Source organism: Ranitomeya variabilis, chromosome 2 (genome assembly GCF_051348905.1).
Source record: "Ranitomeya variabilis isolate aRanVar5 chromosome 2, aRanVar5.hap1, whole genome shotgun sequence".
NCBI lineage: Eukaryota > Metazoa > Chordata > Amphibia > Anura > Dendrobatidae > Ranitomeya > Ranitomeya variabilis.
The window spans coordinates 1,075,590,117-1,075,613,865 of NC_135233.1; the positions used below are offsets into that span (position 1 = coordinate 1,075,590,117).

Sequence of the window (23,749 nt, forward strand, 5' to 3'; positions counted from 1 at the left end):
AGTAGCCGGGTAGCGTTGCCTACGTTTTTATCCCTAGACGCCCAGCGCCGGCCGGAGGACTAACTAATCCTGGCAGAGGAAAATATAGTCCTGGCTCACCTCTAGAGAAATTTCCCCGATAGGCTGACAGAGGCCCCCACATATATTGGCGGTGATTTTAGATGAAATGACAAACGTAGTATGAAAATAGGTTTAGCAAAATTGAGGTCCGCTTACTAGATAGCAGGAAGACAGAAAGGGCACTTTCATGGTCAGCTGAAAACCCTATCAAAATACCATCCTGAAATTACTTTAAGACTCTAGTATTAACTCATAACATCAGAGTGGCAATTTCAGATCACAAGAGCTTTCCAGACACAGAAACGAAACTACAGCTGTGAACCGGAACAAAATGCAAAAACAAACGAGGACAAAAGTCCAACTTAGCTGGGAGTTGTCTAGTAGCAGGAACATGCACAGAAAGGCTTCTGATTACAATGTTGACCGGCATGGAAGTGACAGAGGAGCAAGGTTAAATAGCGACTCCCACATCCTGATGGAAACAGGTGAACAGAGGGGATGATGCACACCAGTTCAATTCCACCAGTGGCCACCGGGGGAGCCCAAAATCCAATTTCACAACAGTACCCCCCCCTCAAGGAGGGGGCACCGAACCCTCACCAGAACCACGAGGGCGATCAGGATGAGCCCTATGAAAGGCACGGACCAGATCGGAGGCATGAACATCAGAGGCAGTCACCCAAGAATTATCCTCCTGACCGTATCCCTTCCATTTGACCAGATACTGGAGTTTCCGTCTGGAAACACGGGAGTCCAAGATTTTTTCCACAACGTACTCCAACTCGCCCTCAACCAACACCGGAGCAGGAGGCTCAACGGAAGGCACAACCGGTACTTCATACCTGCGCAACAATGACCGATGAAAAACATTATGAATAGAAAAAGATGCAGGGAGGTCCAAACGGAAGGACACAGGGTTAAGAATCTCCAATATCTTGTACGGGCCGATGAACCGAGGCTTAAACTTAGGAGAAGAAACCCTCATAGGGACAAAACGAGAAGACAACCACACCAAGTCCCCAACACAAAGCCGAGGACCAACCCGACGCCGGCGGTTGGCAAAAAGCTGAGTCTTCTCCTGGGACAACTTCAAATTGTCCACTACCTGCCCCCAAATCTGATGCAACCTCTCCACCACAGCATCCACTCCAGGACAATCCGAAGATTCCACCTGACCAGAAGAAAATCGAGGATGAAACCCCGAATTACAGAAAAAAGGAGACACCAAGGTGGCAGAGCTGGCCCGATTATTGAGGGCAAACTCCGCTAAAGGCAAAAAAGCAACCCAATCATCCTGATCTGCAGACACAAAACACCTCAAATATGTCTCCAAGGTCTGATTCGTCCGCTCGGTCTGGCCATTTGTCTGAGGATGGAAAGCAGACGAGAAAGACAAATCTATGCCCATCCTAGCACAGAATGCTCGCCAAAATCTAGACACGAATTGGGTTCCTCTGTCAGAAACGATATTCTCCGGAATACCATGCAAACGGACCACATTTTGAAAAAACAGAGGAACCAACTCGGAAGAAGAAGGCAACTTAGGCAGGGGAACCAAATGGACCATCTTAGAGAAACGGTCACACACCACCCAGATGACAGACATCTTCTGAGAAACAGGAAGATCCGAAATAAAATCCATCGAGATGTGCGTCCAGGGCCTCTTCGGGATAGGCAAGGGCAACAACAATCCACTAGCCCGAGAACAACAAGGCTTGGCCCGAGCACAAACGTCACAAGACTGCACAAAGCCTCGCACATCTCGAGACAGGGAAGGCCACCAGAAGGACCTTGCCACCAAATCCCTGGTACCAAAGATTCCAGGATGACCTGTCAACGCAGAAGAATGAACCTCAGAAATGACTTTACTGGTCCAATCATCAGGAACAAACAGTCTACCAGGTGGGCAACGATCAGGTCTATCCGCCTGAAACTCCTGCAAGGCCCGCCGCAGGTCTGGAGAAACGGCAGACAATATCACTCCATCCTTAAGGATACCTGTAGGTTCAGAGTTACCAGGGGAGTCAGGCTCAAAACTCCTAGAAAGGGCATCCGCCTTAACATTCTTAGAACCCGGCAGGTAGGACACCACAAAATTAAACCGAGAGAAAAACAACAACCAGCGCGCCTGTCTAGGATTCAGGCGTCTGGCGGACTCAAGATAAATTAGATTTTTGTGGTCAGTCAATACCACCACCTGATGTCTAGCCCCCTCAAGCCAATGACGCCACTCCTCAAAAGCCCACTTCATGGCCAAAAGCTCCCGATTCCCAACATCATAATTCCGCTCGGCGGGCGAAAATTTACGCGAGAAAAAGGCACAAGGTCTCATCACGGAACAATCGGAACTTCTCTGCGACAAAACTGCCCCAGCTCCGATTTCAGAAGCGTCGACCTCAACCTGAAAAGGAAGAGCAACATCAGGCTGACGCAACACAGGGGCGGAAGAAAAGCGGCGCTTAAGCTCCCGAAAGGCCTCCACAGCAGCAGGGGACCAATCAGCAACATCAGCACCCTTCTTAGTCAAATCAGTCAATGGTTTAACAACATCAGAAAAACCAGCAATAAATCGACGATAAAAGTTAGCAAAGCCCAAAAATTTCTGAAGACTCTTAAGAGAAGAGGGTTGCGTCCAATCACCAATAGCCTGAACCTTGACAGGATCCATCTCGATGGAAGAGGGGGAAAAAATATATCCCAAAAAGGAAATCTTTTGAACCCCAAAAACGCACTTAGAACCCTTCACACACAAGGAATTAGACCGCAAAACCTGAAAAACCCTCCTGACCTGCTGGACATGAGAGTCCCAGTCATCCGAAAAAATCAAAATATCATCCAGATACACAATCATAAATTTATCCAAATAATCACGGAAAATGTCATGCATAAAGGACTGAAAGACTGAAGGGGTATTTGAAAGACCAAAAGGCATCACCAAATACTCAAAGTGGCCCTCGGGCGTATTAAATGCGGTCTTCCACTCATCCCCCTGCTTAATTCGCACCAAATTATACGCCCCACGGAGATCTATCTTAGAGAACCACTTGGCCCCCTTTATGCGAGCAAACAAATCAGTCAGCAGTGGCAACGGATATTGATATTTAACCGTGATTTTATTCAAAAGCCGATAATCAATACACGGTCTCAAAGAGCCATCTTTCTTAGCCACAAAGAAAAAACCGGCTCCTAAGGGAGATGACGAAGGACGAATATGTCCCTTTTCCAGGGACTCCTTTATATATTCTCGCATAGCAGCATGTTCAGGCACAGACAGATTAAATAAACGACCCTTAGGGTATTTACTACCCGGAATCAAATCTATGGCACAATCGCACTCCCGGTGCGGAGGTAATGAACCAAGCTTAGGTTCTTCAAAAACGTCACGATATTCAGTCAAGAATTCAGGAATCTCAGAGGAAATAGATGATGAAATGGAAACCACAGGTACGTCCCCATGCGTCCCCTTACATCCCCAGCTTAACACAGACATAGCTTTCCAGTCAAGGACTGGGTTATGAGATTGCAGCCATGGCAATCCAAGCACCAACACATCATGTAGGTTATACAGCACAAGAAAGCGAATAATCTCCTGATGATCCGGATTAATCCGCATAGTTACTTGTGTCCAGTATTGTGGTTTATTACTAGCCAATGGGGTGGAGTCAATCCCCTTCAGGGGTATAGGAGTTTCAAGAGGCTCCAAATCATACCCACAGCGTTTGGCAAAGGACCAATCCATAAGACTCAAAGCGGCGCCAGAGTCGACATAGGCATCCGCGGTAATAGATGATAAAGAACAAATCAGGGTCACAGATAGAATAAACTTAGACTGTAAAGTGCCAATTGAAACAGACTTATCAAGCTTCTTAGTACGCTTAGAGCATGCTGATATAACATGAGTTGAATCACCGCAATAGAAGCACAACCCATTTTTTCGTCTTAAATTCTGCCGTTCACTTCTGGACAGAATTCTATCACATTGCATATTCTCTGGCGTCTTCTCAGTAGACACCGCCAAATGGTGCACAGGTTTGCGCTCCCGCAGACGCCTATCGATCTGGATAGCCATTGTCATGGACTCATTCAGACCCGCAGGCACAGGGAACCCCACCATAACATCCTTAATGGCATCAGAGAGACCCTCTCTGAAATTCGCCGCCAGGGCGCACTCATTCCACTGAGTAAGCACAGCCCATTTACGGAATTTCTGGCAGTATATTTCAGCTTTGTCTTGCCCCTGAGATAGGGACATCAAGGCCTTTTCCGCCTGAAGCTCTAACTGAGGTTCCTCATAAAGCAACCCCAAGGCCAGAAAAAACGCATCCACATTGAGCAACGCAGGATCCCCTGGAGCCAATGCAAAAGCCCAATCCTGAGGGTCGCCCCGGAGCAAGGAAATCACAATCCTGACCTGCTGAGCAGGATCTCCAGCAGAGCGAGATTTCAGGGACAAAAACAACTTGCAATTATTTTTGAAATTTTGAAAGCAAGATCTATTCCCCGAGAAAAATTCAGGCAAAGGAATTCTAGGTTCAGATATAGGAACATGAACAACAAAATCTTGTAAATTTTGAACTTTCGTGGTGAGATTATTCAAACTTGCAGCTAAACTCTGAATATCCATTTTAAACAGGTGAACACAGAGCCATTCCAGGATTAGAAGGAGAGAGAGAGAGAAAGGCTGCAATATAGGCAGACTTGCAAGAGATTCAATTACAAGCACACTCAGAACTGAAGGGAAGGGAAAAAAAAAAAAAAATCTTCAGCAGACTTCTCTTTTCTCTCCTTTCTCTGTCAATTAATTTAACCCTTTGCGGCCGGTCAAACTGTTATGGTTCTCAATGGCAAGAGAACATAGCCCAGCAAACATGAGTACTAGCTCTTGGAAGGATGGAAACTAAACTGACCATGAACTAAACCTGCCGCACAACTAACAGTAGCCGGGTAGCGTTGCCTACGTTTTTATCCCTAGACGCCCAGCGCCGGCCGGAGGACTAACTAATCCTGGCAGAGGAAAATATAGTCCTGGCTCACCTCTAGAGAAATTTCCCCGATAGGCTGACAGAGGCCCCCACATATATTGGCGGTGATTTTAGATGAAATGACAAACGTAATATGAAAATAGGTTTAGCAAAATTGAGGTCCGCTTACTAGATAGCAGGAAGACAGAAAGGGCACTTTCATGGTCAGCTGAAAACCCTATCAAAATACCATCCTGAAATTACTTTAAGACTCTAGTATTAACTCATAACATCAGAGTGGCAATTTCAGATCACAAGAGCTTTCCAGACACAGAAACGAAACTACAGCTGTAAACCGGAACAAAATGCAAAAACAAACGAGGACAAAAGTCCAACTTAGCTGGGAGTTGTCTAGTAGCAGGAACATGCACAGAAAGGCTTCTGATTACAATGTTGACCGGCATGGAAGTGACAGAGGAGCAAGGTTAAATAGCGACTCCCACATCCTGATGGAAACAGGTGAACAGAGGGGATGATGCACACCAGTTCAATTCCACCAGTGGCCACCGGGGGAGCCCAAAATCCAATTTCACAACAGGTGAGGTATATGGGTAGCCAGACCCGTCCATCTCTCATAGCTACCCGCAACCAGTCCCATGTGCACCAAACGAACCTCTTAATGCTTACATGCACTAAAGAAGATACTTTGGGATGCATCACAGAGCGCAGCCATCTCTGTGACACATACTTCCCATTGACTACATGGCCATTAGCCTCCTTACAATAGGTATGTACATCTGCTGCAGGATAGGGACACAGAAGCCACTGGGTATAGCATGGTAACAGTCTCCTCTGACGAAGGAAATCGAGTTTTCCGAAATGCATAAGGACTAGGACTGGCAGATTACAGCGGCTTCCGTGCTCCTTGGACTGTGTGACATCACACGCTGCTGTAACTGTAGCTACATTATCTTATTTTTTTGCATTCAGGCACGCTACCGGCTGAGGCTGCCTGTTCGATACATTACATCTCTACTTGAGTCTTTATTTCGCAAAGGACCTCCGTACACCCACCGAGTGTTGTTCTTCTTTCAATTGGATGGACGGCGTAGCTGTGAGTAGGGTAATTACCTACTTTATTAGTGTATAGTGTTTTTCACTATGTTTTTTGAGTTTTTAATGTGCAATTGGATGCATATTGGCATATATACTATGATAACAGGGTGGGCAAATTAGGCTAATCTCCTTACTTCAATTTTTATATATCACCAGTTTGCAGCCTGGTTTGCCACCTACCCCATAGTTTGCCATTCAGGGAACAGTGCACATGTAATGCCTTTTTTATTGTGTTTTTATTGGTGTTCTTTTACCTATATATCTATTGTACTGTTGATATATGCATAAAGTTTTTTTTCCAGTTTAGCACACTTTCTGTGGGTCCTACTTGTTCCTGGGAAGAAACCTATTTATGTGTTTTTGAGTGTATCTTATTTAAGCTTGCACACATTTGACCAGGTGACTGTAGACTGTGGTTCTCTGAAGGCTTTTAGCATAGGTGTCTCTCATTTTGTGACTTGTGATAACGTAAACTACTAAAAACACGCCGTCAAAATGACATCACCATGAGATATGCTAAATTAGAAACTAAGTCATCTCACATTTCTGTACCTGCTTTTGTTTCACCAGGAACGAGTCGATGAGATTCCTTTGGTCATTGTCATCCAGTTCTTTCTTCTGGTTGGTGAAGGTCTCTCGAATAAATGCATGCATGTCATCGACGTTCTCCATCACTGTTTTGTGGACTGTGGAACACCAGCTCATCACTGTTGGAAATGCATTATATAGCTGCAGAGAATAAAATAGATGAATCGTTGAAGAAAAGTTACAAAAGCTTAAAAAGGTACAAACTTGGAGGCAAAGTGGATGTAAAACACTATACTATGAGATAAGAGGCAAGATGCAGTGTGGAGGCGGTTTATATGTCAACGCATTTCGAGGTAATCATACCTCTTCATTGGGACCAATAATGATGATTGTTCATTGTGGTTAGTCCTGATTAAGAGGTATGATTATCATGAAAATAAAGCCTCATCCATACTGCATCTCGCCTCTTATCGTATATTGAACCCTCGACATCGCGTGTTTACGTCCACTTTACCTCCAAGTTTGTACCCTATCATTTGGTGAATCTGCAGCTGACTAAGGGGTTGTGACTGTCACAACCCTCCAAGGTGAGCAAATCCCTTTTTACTTTCTCCTTTGTATTCTGGATAAGATCCTATAGCACTTATTGGCACTCCAGTTTTACTGCATACAAAAGTTTAAAATCCAGAGACCCCATCCACTTGTATGCTTACTATTTAGTGTTCATTTACTTCTTAAATACAACATTATGCAACTCTTTAAACCTGCACATTTTTTGCATAGCTTTTTGCCCTTCTGTTTCTGATCGGCTTTGCAGGCTCTCTCAGTATTTGTGACTCAGTTCACCTTAATCGCCCCCAAAATTCCTGTTACAATTTAACACATTGCAGAAGATTGCATCAGAATCATAAAGCTCACGTGATTTCAGGTGCGACCATACAGGGCTCCCTATACTGCCTTCCTGCTATTATGTCACATGGTATAGAACAGTCACTCAGGATGGACCGTCATAGCCTATATAAAAGCTGATGCAAGGAATACAGAAGCCATTTTAGGTTATTCATGATAGTTGTAAGATGTCAAAGCTCACAGCTCAGCAATAGATATATAAAGAAAACACCGTAATACTTTGGTTAAATACTTCAAACGGTAATGTGTTGCATAACTGCACCAGAAGGGTGACTGACTGAGCATGTCAGGGTGGAGGAACATGCAGCCAATCAGCAGCAATACCTGTAAAACTTGATTGTCTCCACTGATTACTTTTTAATTCCATATTTTATTCTACTGCTTTAATTAATGTGTGCTGATACATTAATGTTAGTGACAGGCATTGTCTGTTGCATGTAGATAGGGGAAGCCAGCTCCCCCCAATAGCCTGAAGTCCTCCAGAGCCCGGACCAGATTGTTTTGTCCTTTATAACCTTGATATACACATTAATAGTCTTACCATCCTCATGCTTCCTTACTTATACAATATTTGACGTAGGAACATATGGTTGTCCCATTCTCCGAGTTACTTTGTATGAAGTACACTTACTACTTACATGAAATTTGTTTTATGCATTTTTCAATAAAAAGGTATATTTTCAAGGAAACTTTAGATTTTTTTCACTCTTTTGAACTTCATTCGTTTATGCGAAGGGCATAAGTTATAATTGTCTAATTTATGAGTACAGTCCCAATTGCTAGAATTGTGCTTCCAGGCTTGAGTAACATTTGTTATTAGTCTACCTCACAAACATGCATGTTGCAAATATAGTATTTTTCGGATTACAAGACGCACTTTTTTCCCCAAATTTTGGGGAAAAATAGGGGTGCGTCCTAAAATGCTCATGTACCTTACCGGCCGTGGTGGAGCAGGGTCCCAGGGTCTCGGCTGGAGGAGGAAAGAGTGGAGCTTTGCTGCAGGCTGCAGAGGGTGTCCAGATGTGTGGCGTGCCTCTGTGGGTGGTGTCCGATGCTCCCGAGATCTTGATGCCGAGATCTCCATCTGCGCATGCACTGCACCCAGCAGCCATTTTCCTTAGAGTCCACAGCATACGAAACCATGGAACTGTGGGGGCTCTGGCCTCTCACAAAATGTTGGCAGTGCCCCCGCAGCAGCGTGCCGCACATCTGAACACTCCCTTATCCCAGCATGCAGCAATGCTCCACTCTTGCCTCCTCCAACAGCGACCCTGGGACCCCGCATCACTGCAGCCACCACACCCAGTAAACAACAAGGAAGCATGGATTATAAGAATCACCACCATTTTATTAAAAAAAAGTTTTTTTCCTATGTTTCTCCTCAAAATTTGGGGTGTGTCTTATAATCCAGAGCTTATTATAATCCGAAAAATACGGTAAATATTTTTTGTGCATGCTTGTTTTACTAGTAAAATTTCACATCCATACATCTATACACGCTACACTAATGCAGCACCGTGTGCTAGATTTTTGTGATGAACCTACATAGAATTTTATAATTTTAACATTTTTGGAATAAAACTTCAATTTTGGTGAAAAAATAGAAAAGAAATGTAGATATTTAACGGTGTATGTCTGTTTTTGAACAGCTGTTTTATTAGTAAAATTTGACAATCGTACACTTGACACCTACACTGTAGCCTGCTGCCACATTTTGCTCTCTATACGTGTACCTACCTATCTAGCATTTCTACACTGTTTTTTTTTTCTCAAGGGTTTAATAATTGTGGTAGAAAAGATTGTAAAATGTTAATTACAATGTTGTATAAAATGTATAGAAAAGGAAACGTGGCAGTGGACAGGGTGGTGTAAAAGAAAAAAACATTACCCTGGCTAAGAAGGTAGGAGCCGCTAGTAGCTGCACAAGCATCACCACCAATGGCAACAACCAAACAACCATTCATGCAATTGTACTATCAAATTCAGCCTGAATTAATGTTTATTGCCTCTAGCCAGTGTATTAATGGGAGGAAGTGGAGAGCATTATGGAATATATGGCACATTGCTCGTCTTAGCCAGATGGTGTTACCTCTAACAGCAACACCATCAGTTTGAGTCAGTGTCTTGGACAGAACAGTCTGCCTGATCATAAATTACTAAGATGGATAATTTATGTATTGTTAGCAATAGAGATGATCAAATTCTATGAGCAGAATTGAATTCTGCTAGATTTTCTAAAAATCTGTATTCACCAATAGGCTGAATTTTTTTGCAATTTGTTTCTGTGCAGATTGAGCCAAAAAATAGTCGGTCAAAATGTTAAATATTTAAATCCTCACACTCATCTCACCACTCACTTGTCTAGCCTCTCCTTACTGCGTCTTCCGATTAATGTCATGATCATGAGCAAAGAACTCTCTGGGTCTCTCACTTTGGGCTGGGAGCTCCATCTTTGACGAGGCCTGGGAGAGTTCTGCGCATGCTGGTGCACAGTCAATGCCCACATCGTGATGTCAATACGTTGTGATCTTTCACTCGATTATGCAGAGCTCTCCCAGGCATCATCAGAGATGTAAATCTCAACCCAACGTGCGAGGCATGGTTATTTCAACGTAAGTGGTGGCAATCTGAAGATGTGACGAGAACTGTATAGGTAGCAGTGAGCAGTGGAGGGGCCGGATCTTTCTTATTTTTTTCACATTAATTTTATTATGCTCTGGGGTCTTTTCAGACCTAAAAGCATAATAAGGGACATTCAATTAGTGGAAAATAACTTATCCAAAAATCGAATTTCCAAAAAAAAAACCACACAATCCACTTCTAGTTTCCCTGATCCACTCGCCTCTAGTAATTAATTTCCAAAAACATGTTCAAAGTGCATTGTGTTATTAAATTAGCTGTCGGCTACTACCTTGTTCTATGGCGAGGTCACTAAAACAGATTGATTATGAGTCTGTCCATGACAGCAAGTAATCCTATTTGGATTTTGAGAAAGCATTCAGAGAGGGAAACTTTTTACTGGATGGTTTTAAGGTGGATGCAATGATCTAGTTATCACATGGTCCCTTCTTTCTGCTGACTGTTGGGGTGACCTGAGGCTCAGACCCTGGCCAATCACAAAATAAAGTCCTATCCAAAAAAAATAGCAATTCAATGGTATTTTCTGAAAAGCTTTTTAAATGCAATATGAAATTGGACGCTCACCATTGCCATCGGAGTTCCGACTAAGTGCATACTTTCATTAACAATCTTTAATAATTTCAGAAGTGTAGGATCTTCATAATCAAACCGATTACTCAGTACGATGGAGACAATTATGTTGGCAACAGCAGCATTTATAATCTTGGTGTTATCAAAGGGTTTGCCTGGAAATGCAATAAAAAGACAAAGGTCTTCATGTTTTAGTTGTATAATGTAAAGGTTGGGGAGTATGTATGGCGTAAGTGTCCAACACATTCATAGCCAGTGGTCAACACTGAAGACTTCTAAAAAATACTAATTGGGGTTGCCGATAGCAAAAAGACATCAATTTCTTAGGACGTAGTCAATCTTACTACTACTGTAGTAGTGATGAAAATATACAGTCTTAATCCCATAGAAAACTTATGGAGGGGTTGAAGCTACAGCCTCAAAATCTTAATGATTTAGAGATGATCTGCAAAGAGGAGTGGACCAAAATTCCTCCTGACATGTACGCAAACCTCATCATCAACTACAAAAAAGTCTGACTGTTGAGCTTGCCAACAAGGGTTTTGCCACCAAGTAACAAGTCTTGTTTGCCAGAGAGGTAAAATACTTATTTCTCACTGCAAAATGCAAATACATTTATATAATTTATACAATGCGATCATCAGAATTTTAGTTTTGATATTCTCTATCTCAATGTTAAAATTAACCTACCCTCAAAATTATAGACTGTTCATGTCTTTGTCAGTGGGCAAACTTACAAAATCAGCAAGGGATCAAATAATTATTTCCCCCACTGTACGGCATAAAGAGGTACAGTAGCAGATTCATTCAAGTCCTGGTTCCTGATAAAGTATAGACACCATTATTATGAATAACAACTAGTAGAAGGGGGAACTTGTTGTAATCTTTAAAATTGGTGCCATGGAGCTTAAGGTTATTCTTCTGAGTGGTTGTCAAGGTGGTCGGACCTTTACTGATCAAACTTTGATTGTGTATCCTATCTATCACAACATCAACATTTGGGATATATAGGATCCAGTCCGGTGCCTATAGCGCCCTTCATACTGCGGTAAGCGCTGCTCCGAGCAACCTTCACTTTCTATGGTATATTATCAGCTGACATTTTTGACTGGCTATAGCTGCATCTTGCCTCTTCATACTGTGGGTTTATGCTGTTGAATGGCATCGGTGGTCCCCTTTTTCTGTCCTTGTACACTTTACAACTATCTTTTCTACTTTGTAATATTTCTGAACTAACTTATTTCTAATAAAATTGTACTATTTTAAACCGCAATACTCCTCTGTTCTCCTCATTTTCATCTATCATGGAGTTGGTTATTCCCCTTGTTTTGGGCTTTTCATGCATGACCTGAGAACAATTTAGCTGCATTTAAAATGCAACCTGGTATTGTTCCTACTATCACAACATCAGTTTTTCCAATCTTCAGTGTGAATAAAGGTTAGAGTGAGCCTGTTACCGATGATGAAATGGATTAGCTGCATTCAAGATTAGATTCTAAGTCGAAATTTATGAAATTCACAAGTCTTGGAGAATTATAACAACTTGCAATTCCATACGCACAAATCGACCCCCCCAAATATATCTGTCAGCTTTTTTACACAAAGCAAGAGATTATATTAGACAGAAGAGACTTACATGACCTTAGGACTTCCCCATAATGTTTTACAGATATCAGATGGCATCAGAATGGACTGTCTTAACCAATATAAAAGCTGAGGCAGGGAATGCGGACACCAGCTATTTTACAGTGATTTTATGATACTGAGGGGATAGTAGAGCTCACAGCTCAGGAAAGAATAAGGCTGCTTTCACACTAGCGTCAGCATGGGGCCGTCGCTATGCATCGGCATGACGTGCCGACGCGCGTTGTGAAAGAAATGCCCGACGTGGGCAGCGGAAGAAGTCTTACGACGCTTCCGCTGCCCCATTGTAAGGTCCGGAGAGGAGGGGGCGGTCGAAAATGGCGGACTTGACGCACAAAAAAACGTTACATGTAACATTTTTTTGTGCCAACGGCCCGCCAACACACGACACAACCGTTGCACGACGGTTGCGACATGTCGCAATGCATCGCTAATGTTAGTCTATGGGGAAAAAACGCATCCTGCGGGCATTTTTGCAGGATGCATTTTTCTCCTAAACGACACATTGCGACATACAGCCAGCAATGCTAGTGTGAAAGTAGCCTAAAAAGGGGTAACATCACCAACCTTTATAAGATCTGATCTTCTTTACCAAACATTCACTTTCTTCAGAAATCGTATTTTCGATGGCTTCCTTCCCCATTCCAAAATCCCGAAGTGTTGACAGAGTAAATCGTCTCATCACTTTCCAGATCTCATAGTGAGCAAAAATTACTCCTAAGGACATATTACGCAATAAATAAGACATTAATAACAGATATACAATGCTGCCGGTAACATTTCCTAATCATACTGTTGAAGAGTCAAAAATTATTTTACACTTATCTAATCCATTTATGAACCATAGTTTGCTCGACACCCAACTCAGACGACTCTCCTATGCTCAAGAGCGATTGTTTGGCCAAGCGCACCTGTTTTCTCTATGAGAAAGCCTCCGACCGCGGGTTATCTCAGGGAGAACAATGTGATAGTCAGTCTGCTCCCCCATGCAAAATAATTTTTTTCAAATCGCAATCTTTTCTGGCTAACAAAAATTGTGATCTCGCAACTTTCACACTGGCAACTGGGACTTTTTTAAACCCACGCTTCCTGTCTTTTACGGAAGAGTTTTCAGGAGACTCCTTATCATCATAGACAAGATTACAATGACTGGTAACACTTTTTTAGACACCTAATAACACAGGGTCCAAGAATCAGAGTAGACAATGTCTTAGCTCATTAGATGTTTCAATACAAAAGATGGTTCAGTGCCTGTTCATTGAGGTTAATCTACATGTGGATGTTAGAATCTAAAAAAACCCAGAGGCCAGTGTCAGAACTGAAAAATGTATATCTTTTTATTTTAAATATGGTTTTTGATATTCAAAAGCAAGTTCCTAAAATTAAAAATTAAAAAATATGTATGTATACTTATAGTTAACACAAAAAATTTAATTTAATCGAAAAATTATTTTTTGTTAAAAGATTTAATTCAAGCTTCACCCCTGTTGTGAATTTGCTTTTTGCTCCCTCTAGTGGTTACTAGTTTTTTGACTCTGGTTTTTCTGTCATTCCTTTTATCCGCACCTGGGTCGTTAGTTAGGGGTGTTGCTATATAAGCTCCCTGGACCTTCAGTTCAATGCCTGGCAACGTAGTTATCAGAGCTAGTCTGCTGTGCTCTTGTCTACTGATCCTGGTTCCAGTTATATCAGCTAAGTCTGCCTTTTGCTTTTTGCTATTTGTTTTGGTTTTGTATTTTTGTCCAGCTTGTTCCAAATCTATATCCTGACCTTTGCTGGAAGCTCTAGGGGGCTGGTGTTCTCCCCCCGGACCGTTAGACGGTTCGGGGGTTCTTGAATTTCCAGTGTGGATTTTGATAGGGTTTTTGTTGACCATATAAGTTACCTTTCTTTATTCTGCTATCAGTAAGCGGGCCTCTCTGTGCTAAACCTGGTTCATTTCTGTGTTTGTCATTTCCTCTTACCTCACCGTTATTATTTGTGGGGGGCTTCTATCCAGCTTTGGGGTCCCCTTCTCTGGAGGCAAGAAAGGTCTTTGTTTTTCCTCTACTAGGGGTAGCTAGATTCTCCGGCTGGCGCGTGTCATCTAGAATCAACGTAGGAATGATCCCCGGCTACTGCTAGTGTTGGCGTTAGGAGTAGATATATGGTCAACCCAGTTGCCACTGCCCTATGAGCTGGATTTTTGTATTCTGCAGACTTCCACGTTCCTCTGAGACCCTCGCCATTGGGGTCATAACACACCCCTACCTCTAGCTTCTTACTTGTGATATGGGGTAAAAAAAAATGCATCTTACCATGAAAGCTAGAAATATTCTACGTCGTGAAGTGAAGCCAATAACAAAATATAATATTTTGCTATGTAGCATTCTAAAAGTAATTAATATTTTTTTCTTTTTTGCATTTCAACAAAATCTTTTATACTGTTTATTTTTTGTAGGAAGCATAGGGATTTCTTATTATTTCAAATTGGTACTGACATTTCTTAATATTTTTGGATTTATTAAGAAGAAATAAAACGTGAAAATTTTAATATTTTCAAACTTCTTGTTGTAATCGAGTAAGGACATTGCTCATTTTAAAATTAAAATGTTTGTTTCCTTTTAATTCAACCTCTGGATGGAGTTTGCTATAAAATAAAATGCTCTGTACTCACTAGCGTGTCTCCGTTGCTTTTCTAGTGTTGACATCACGTGTGGCAGCCAATCAGTGAGCTCAGTGGCTCTAGTGGGATGTTCCCGTGTAGACATAATGCCCCCGATCAGAGCTCACATTACATCAACAGTTCGGCAACCATACCATGAGACTCAATAGTGGACCAAGGGAAGTAAGAACTTTTTTTTTTTAGCAAACTACAGTGGTGAGAAACTTAATTGAAAAGGAACAATCCGTTTGGTGAAACATTATTTTTTACTTGAATGTATTGTTGTTTGTTTCTTTTTTGGGGGGGAAATTATTCAATAAAGAAACTCCCATAACCAAATCCCACAAAAAGTATTTTCTACTTTTTTCAGTATAGCTCTCAAAATAATTAGATGTTTTTGTACATTAGATGTTGTGCACATTGTAGCAATGGCTAATGGAGAAGATGATAAAAAATAAAGCCGGGGTGACTTTAGGTTCAGCTTGGGATGGCCGGTGAAGATTCTGCCGATGGTAACAACTACACAGGAGTATATTGTCATCAACCCACAATCAGAATTGACAATGTTTGAGTTGATCTGAACAAGGAAGGGAACTCCTTCCTTCCCCTTTACCATGTCCTTTTGATATATCCTCAAACATTGGCACTTTTGGTCTTCCAGAAAATTCTTCTGCATGATTGACAAGAGCGTCTTTTACAGTTTCATATCCGCAAAGCACAACGACTTTCTGCTCTCCTAACTGTATGGTGTATATGGGTCCGTATTTCTTAGAGAGCTGTAAAATTAAAAGGATATTGTGTAATTCAAAATTCCAGAAATTCTGACAATATGACTCTTAATTTTGGACTTAATAATTTGATTACCTAAAGATCTTTTCATCACCCTTTTCATTTTCATAGGCAAAGGAGTCTACTCAGAAAATAAGAGGAGAGAGACACTCACCATCCACAAAACTGCTAGTGCAATTATGCATAGTTATCAACATTTCTGTTGGAAAATTAGGGAAACTTTTGCCCTGCCCATAGGTCTGCCCCAATACATCCAAAACAACCCATTTTCACATTGGGATTGTGTAAACTCCTTCACTTTTTTGTCCAGGATGCCCAAAAATTCCCAGGATTGTTTTTAAAAATATGATGTGATAGTCCTGTCAAATGAAATATACTGTATACCTGCATTTCATGCCATGTGACAAAGCTTGGTGAAACGTGTGTTGGGGTGACAGGGCTGCACCACAACTAGGCTCAGATACAGTAGCACTCTGTAGGTCCTTTCATCATCCATGTTTGGCCTTTTATTTTCCACTACAACTTAGGCTGGATTCACACTGTGTTACAGCAGCCCGTTCAACACATACATTAAACGGGCTGCTGTAACGCAAGTGCCGATTTGGCACCATCGTTAGCGCAGATAGATCATCCGCTGCAGCCCGCGTCTCAGGGTCCGTCACTCAATGACGGCACATGGCTAGTGCACGCCCATTGTGGGCATGCGCTAGCGATGCGTCCGACATGGAACTTAATGGCGGGGTTACGGACAACGTTACACCGCATTTATGCCGCGGTGTAATGTAGTCTGTCTAACAGACGGGTTCAACGCAGTGTGAACCCAGCCTTAGATTTTAAACATTAATATAATGTTACAGTTGAACAGTGCAAACAGGGTATGTGTCTGTAGTAACTGGAATCACAAAAACTTTCACCTGCTAAACCCTTGAAAGCTGCAAGCTACAGCCTTAAAATATAATCACAGATACTTATTTATGCTCTCACTGGCCAAAAGTCAATAATTTTTGGTCATTGTGTATTTACATATATTGTCTGCTAAGGACATGTCAACTGAAGAGCAACTCAGATATATTTTTAAAAATATATATTTTTACCATCACCCAGGCATGCTCCACCTTTTATTAAGTTTTAAATCCATGGGTTTAATAAGGTTGTTCGATTTGTAAGAGGGGCTATCCTATTCAAGACCCTCATCTCTCTGTCAGAGTGAAAAATGGCTTCAGAACAGCATTTTGTTAAAGAGGACTCAGCATGTATGTGCATGTAGGGACATCTAATTGGCTTAAATAAGAACTGTGTAATACTTTACTTCCCCTGTGGTGGTGCTGTATGGAAATTAAACACTGACTGCCATATTGACCCACAAATTAAAGCTGATCACTGGAGATCCATAGAAAGGCCCATTGAATAATTCTCATTGGTGAGCTGACCTTTCTAACAATAAAGAATATATAAAGTGGACAGTTCCTTTAAAGGGAATCTGTCAGTGGGATCAACCCTCATACATCATCTACATGTGCAAACACACCTTGAAATCTGCAATCTTGCAATCTAATGTCTTAATTCAGAGAAATCCACATTTTTCTTAATGTGTAAATGATCTGTAAAGATCTATGGGATGAACATAAGTCTCCGTGAGAATCTGCCTCCAGAGCATGTTTTAAATTGGGCATATCAGGAACATACCATTGTGGCACCTGCACAGGGTCCCAAGGGATAAAGTGCCCCAAATCCACCATTATCCTAGCATATACTGTATGTCCCCCATCTTTGTATATGTGTGCCCCATTCTGGACTTCTTCGTTGAATATACAGTGGGGAAAATAAGTATTTGATACACTGCCGATTTTACAAGATTCCCCAACAACAGAGAATGAAGCGGTCTGTACATTTTATTGAAGGTAAACTTCAAATGTGAGGGACAGAATCTAAAAATAAAACCTAGAAAATCACATTGTATGATTTTCAAGTAATTAAGTTGCATTTTATTACATGAAATAATTATTTGATCACCTACAAACCAGAAAGAATTCTGGCTCTCACAGACCTGTTAGTTATTCTTTAAGAAACCCTTCTACACTGCACTCATTACCTGTATTAATTGCACCTGAACTTGTTATCTATATGAAAGACACCTGTCCGCACACTCAATCAAGCACACTCAAACCTCTCCACATGTCCAAGAACAAAGAGCTGTCTAAGGACACCGGGGACAAAATTGTAGACCTGCTCAATGCTGGGATGGGCTACAGGACAGTAGGCAACCAGCTTAGTGAAAAGGCAACAACTGTTGGTACAGTTATTAAAGAATGGAAGTAATACAAGATGACTGTCAATCTTCCTCGGTCTGGGGCTCCATGCACGTTCTTGCCTCATGGGGAAAGGATGACTTTGAAAAAGGTTAGGAATCAGCCCAGAACTACAGAGATGACCTGGTCAATGACCAGAAGTGACCTGGGACCACAGTCTCAAACATTACCATTAGTAACACACTATGCCGTCATGGATTAAATTTCTGCAGAGAATGCAATGTCCCCTTGCTCATGCCTGCACATGTCAAGGCATTTAAAGTTCGCGAATGACCATCTGGTTGATCCAGGGAAGGCATGGAAGAAGGTCATGTGGTTAGATGAGACCAAAATAGAGCTTTTTGGTTATCAACTCCACTCGCCGTTTTCGGAAGAAGAAGAAGAATGAGTACAACCCCAAGAACACCATGCAGACTGTGAAACATGGTGGTTGGAATATCATATTTTGGGGATGCCTTTCTGCAAAGGGGATAGGACAACTGCACCATATTGAAGGGAGGATGGATGGGGTCAAGTATCACAAGATTTTTGTCAAACAACCTCCTTCCCTTAGTAAGAGCATTGAAGATGGGTCATGGCTGAGTCTTTCAGAATAACAATGACCTGAAACACAGAGACAGGGCAACTAAGGAGTGACTCTGTAAGAAGCATGTCAATGTCCTGGAGTGGCCTAGCCAACCTCCAGACCTGAACCCAATAGAAAATCTTTGGAGTGAGCTGAAACTCAATGTTGCCGAACAACAGCCTTGAAACATGAAAGAGCTGAAGATGATCTCTATAGAGACATGGACCAAAATCACTGCTGCAGTGTGTGCAAACTTGGTCAAGAACTACAGGAAACTTCTTACCTCTGTAATTGCAACCAAAGGTTTCTGGACCAAACATTAAGTTCAGTTTTTCTATTGTATCAAATATTTATTTCATGCAATAAAATGCAAATTAATTAGGTAAAAATCAAACAATGTGATTTTCTGGATTTAATTCTGGATATAAATATCTCCCATTCTGGACCCCTTCCTGGATAATATGTCCTTCATCCTGGGCCCTTCCTGGTGTATATATCCCAAATCCTGTTATATGTCCCTCCATCCTGGCATACATGTTCCCCATCTGAAACCCTTCCCTTGTATACGTATATGTCACCCATCCTGGATCTCTTTCTGGTATATATGTCCCACATTTTACCTCTGCATAAAAAAACATTCTTCTCACCTTCCTCCACTCCCATGATGTGCGGCATCCTCTTCTGTAGCCGTCACGGAGGCACGGTCGAACATGGACCCTCTGTGACTGCAATCATTATGCCGCTGACTGTGTTCACCCCTGGGACATTACCAGTATGAGGCATGTAATGACTGCCAGTCGGCTCTGCTAATCTATTTTTCTCCTACTGGTAGCACCCCCTTTTGTTTAAGACTTATTCAGATGTCCATGCAAATTCGTCTGAGATTGGACCGCAATGCAAAGACTGGCCATGGTTATCCTGACCCAAGCTTGACAGCTTCATAGAAATGTATGAGGCTGTTACGCATGGGTTGGGAGACTAATAAACAGTCCATGCATTAGAGGCAAGTGCTCCATCTGATTGGAACAGATGTCTGAATGAGCCCTTAAAATAAGCTCTGGAGGCAGATTCACGAGAGATCTATGTCTGACCCCTAGATCTTAAGAGTTAATTTACGCAGAAAAAAACATGTTTTGCTATGTAGAAAGAGATCATATCACAAATATTATCATTTTGTTTAACTTTCTTTGATCTACATGCTCATATAGATAGGTAAGGAAGGTTGATCCTACTGACAGATTCCCTTTAAAAATTGTTGTGCTTGTCACAATTTAATGTTTCAGATCATCAAACAAATGTAAATATTAGACAAAGAGAACACAAGTAAACACAAAATGCAGTTTAAAAACAAAGGTTTTTATTATTAACGGGGAAAAAATTCAAACCTATAGGGAAAAAGTGATTGCCCCTAAACCTTATAACTGGTTGGGCCAACCTTAGCAGTAACAACTGTAATCAGCATTTGCGATAACTGCCAATGAGTCTGTTACAACACTCTGGAGGAATTTTGGTCCACTCTTCTCTGCAGAATTTTTGTAGTTCAACCACATTGGAGGGTTTTCCAGCATCAACCACCTTTTCAGGTTAGGCAACAGCAATTCAGTTGGATTAAGGTCAGTATTTTGACTAGTATACTCCAAGTCTTAATTTTGTTTTTCTTAAACCATTCTGTGGTGGACTTGCTGATGTGTTTTGGATTATTGTCCTGTTGCATAATCCAAGTGTGCTTCAGCTTGAGATCACGAACAGATGGCCGGACATTCTCCTTCAGTATTTTTTGGTAGACTGCAGAAATCATGGTTCCATTTACCACAGCAAGTCTTTTAGGTCCTGAAGCAGCAAAACAGCCCCAGACCATCAGATTACTACCACCATATTTTACTGTTGGAATGATGTTCCTTTTCTGAAATGTTATGTTACTTCTAGGCCAGATGTAATGGGACATACACCTTCCAAAAAGTTCAAATTTTGCCGCGCCAATAAACATAGTATTTTCCCAAAAGTTTAGGGGATCATCAAGATGTTTTCTGGCAAAACTGAGATGAGTCTTTACATTCTTATTCATTAGCAGTGGTTTTCGTCTTGGAACTCTGTCATGCCGGCTATTTTTGCCCAATATTTTTCTTTTGGTGGAGTCCTGACCTTAACTGAGGCAACTGAGGCCTGCAATTCTTTGGATGATGTTATGGGGTCTTTTGTGACCTCTTGCATGGGTCGTTGCTGCACTTTTAGGAAAATTGTGGTTAGCCAACCACTCCTGGAAAAATTTACCACTGTTCCATGTTTTCGCCATTTGTACATCAAGGCTCTCATTGTGGTACACTTGAGTCCCAAAGCTTGAAAAATAGCTTTATAACTTTTTCCAGACTGATAGGTCTCAGTTACTTTGTTTCGCATTTGTTTCAGAATTTATTTGTATTCCGACATGATATCTTGCCTGTTTAGAATGTTTTGGTCTACGTCACTTTGTCATGCAGGTCCTATTTAAGTGATTTTCTGACTAACAAGAGGTATGGCAATAATCAGGCCTTCATGATGTTATTATTATTATACATTTTTATAGCACCATTTATTCCATGGCGCTTTACATGTGAAAAGGGGGCAAATATAGACAAATACAATAGACATGAGCAAAAAACAAGGCACCAACAGGTGCAGAAAGAGGGAGGACCCTGGCCGTGAGGGTTCACAGTCTGCAGGAGATGGGATACACTAGGAGAGGGTAGAGCTGGTTGTGCGGCAGTTCAGTAGGTTGAGGATCACTGCAGGCTGTAGGCTTGTTAGATGAGATGAGTCTTCAGGTTATTTTTGAAGGTTTCTATGGTAGGCGAGAGTCTAATGTGTTGAGGTAGAGAGTTCCAGAGTATGAGGGAAGCATGGGAGAAGTGTTGGATGCGGTTGTGGGAAGAAGAGATAAGAGTGGAGTAGAGAAGGAGACCTTGTGAGTACCAGGAGACCATGTCACAGATGTATGGAGGAGAAGGGTTGTGGATGGCTTTGTATGTTATAGTAAGGGTTTTGAACTGGAGTCTCTGGACGATAGGAAGCCAGTGAAGGGCTTGGCATAAGGGAGAGGCTGGGGAATAGTGGGGAGACAGGTAGATTAGTCGGGCAGCAGAGTGTAGAATGGATTGGAGTGGTGCCAGAGTGCTAGAGGGGAGGCCAGAGAGTAGGAAGTTGCAGGAGTCAAGGCTGCAGATGATAAGGGCGTGCACTAGTGTTTTTGTGGTTTTGCTGTTGAGGAAGCGCTGATCCGGGAAATATTTTTGAGTTTGAGATGGCAGGAGGCGGCAAGGGCTTGGATGCGTGATTTGAAAGAGAGGGCAGAGTCGAGGATCACCCCAAGACAGCGAGCATGTGGGACTGTGGAAAGTGAGCAGCCATTGACCTTGATGGATAGGTCAGGTGAAGGGGTAGAGTGAGATGGGGGAAAGATGATGAATTCTGTTTTGTCCATGTTCAGTTTTAGAAAGCGAGCAGAAAAGAAGGCCGAGATAGCACACAGACAATGTAGGATTTTGGTGAGTAAGGAGGTGAGGTCAGGTCCGGATAGGTAGATCTGCGTGTCATCGGCGTAGAGATGATGCTGCAAACTGTGGGATTCTATGAGCTGTCTCAGGCTGAAGGTGTAGATGGAGAAAATTAGGGGTCCCAGAACTGAGCCTTGAGGGACACCGACAGATAAGGGGCAAGGTGAGGAGGTGGTACGGGAGAGGGAGACACTGAAAGTTCGGTCTGTTAGATATGATGATGTTGCTAGGTAATTTGAATTCAGCTTCCCAAAGATGTGATAAACAGTTAATTTATGTTTTAAGGGGGGTCCCTTTTCAAACAGGACCCTATAGGTTTGGATTTCTTTTTCCCGTAATAACAATGACCTTCATTTAAAAATTGCATTTTGTGTTATCTTTGTCTGATAGTAAAATTTGTTTGGTGATCTAAAACCTTTTTTGTGTGACAAACATGCAAAAGTATAAGAAATCAGGAAGGGCAAATAGTTTCACACAACTGTGCAGTATGCAGCCTGTCGTTTAAGCTTTCTGGGGATACAAAATAATAATTCAGTATAATAAAGTCATAAAAACTGAATGTTACCTGATGCAATGTCTGATATGGTCTACTCCGGTCTAGAATATGCAAGTTACCAATGATTGGTAGCGGTCGTGGTCCAGGGGGCAGATTATTAGCTTTTTTTTGTCGTCCAAAGAAAAATAGGGCACCAAAAATAATTAAAACCACAGACAGAAAGAATGTGATGGGATCCGAGACATCCATGGCTCCAGGAGATGTTTCTATAAAAAGACAAAAAGACACATATAAACATGATTGAGTATGTAGCTGGCATTATCTGCTGAGTTTGTCATTATATATAACCCACTAGGACAGCATGATGTGTTATTTTGGTTGTTCATAGGCTTGCAGTATGTTACAGAGAGATGATGCTTTGCAAAACTCTTTAACCTCTTGATGCCATCTGCTGAAATATACAAAGCTGAGGACAAGTAGACAAAGGCTAAAGATGAGCAGAACAATTTGAAGCAAATTAAATTAGCTACAACGTTTACCCAGAAATTTAATTACACATATTGTAGATTTTTAATATTTTTAGTGCAAGTGTTAAAAAATAAAAAAATTAAGTTCATCTCGACCTTCACCTGTCTTGCACTGCAGCTCCCTGTCCAGTCGTCCACTGGTTCTCTCCCAATAGCTTGAGTCTTCTTCTCTTCAGCGCTTACCGCATTGACTAGTCCTCACATTTGACTTAGTCATCTCTGGAATGGCAAAAGAGTGAAGAGAAAAAATGGAATTAAACCAGCAGAGGACTATGAAAAGTGCTGTGGTTGTGGGACAGGTGACAGGTGAGTACAATATATTTTTAAAATATATTTTTCCAGCAATCGGGACACATTCAATTTGCATTGAAAAAATGTGTGTTTATAAGTGGAATTGGAACATATCTGGTGAATTTAAATTTTGTCAGTGCCAGATTTGTTCATTTCTAATAAGGACAGGC

The 23,749-nt window shown here is 41.7% G+C and overlaps 1 protein-coding gene across 6 annotated transcripts in view; it reads right to left on the reverse strand.

Moving 5' to 3' along the window:
• Positions 1 to 23,749, reverse strand: part of LOC143808688 (cytochrome P450 2K1-like) — a 79,926-nt gene that overhangs the window by 22,744 nt on the left and 33,433 nt on the right. For 2 of the 6 annotated variants that reach the window (XM_077291602.1, XM_077291603.1), the window contains exons 2-7: positions 23,391 to 23,507; positions 22,831 to 23,027; positions 15,686 to 15,848; positions 12,996 to 13,145; positions 10,779 to 10,939; positions 6,690 to 6,866 (exon numbers count right to left, since the gene is read on the reverse strand). In XM_077291602.1, the coding sequence (XP_077147717.1) occupies positions 6,690 to 6,866; positions 10,779 to 10,939; positions 12,996 to 13,145; positions 15,686 to 15,848; positions 22,831 to 23,010 (831 nt within the window). In that variant the 5' untranslated portion in view covers positions 23,011 to 23,027; positions 23,391 to 23,507. Of the gene's footprint in view, positions 1 to 6,689; positions 6,867 to 10,778; positions 10,940 to 12,995; positions 13,146 to 15,685; positions 15,849 to 22,830; positions 23,028 to 23,113; positions 23,163 to 23,384; positions 23,508 to 23,749 lie in introns of those variants that run through there. The other 4 variants (XM_077291604.1, XM_077291601.1, XM_077291605.1 and 1 more) reach the window with 3 other exon arrangements.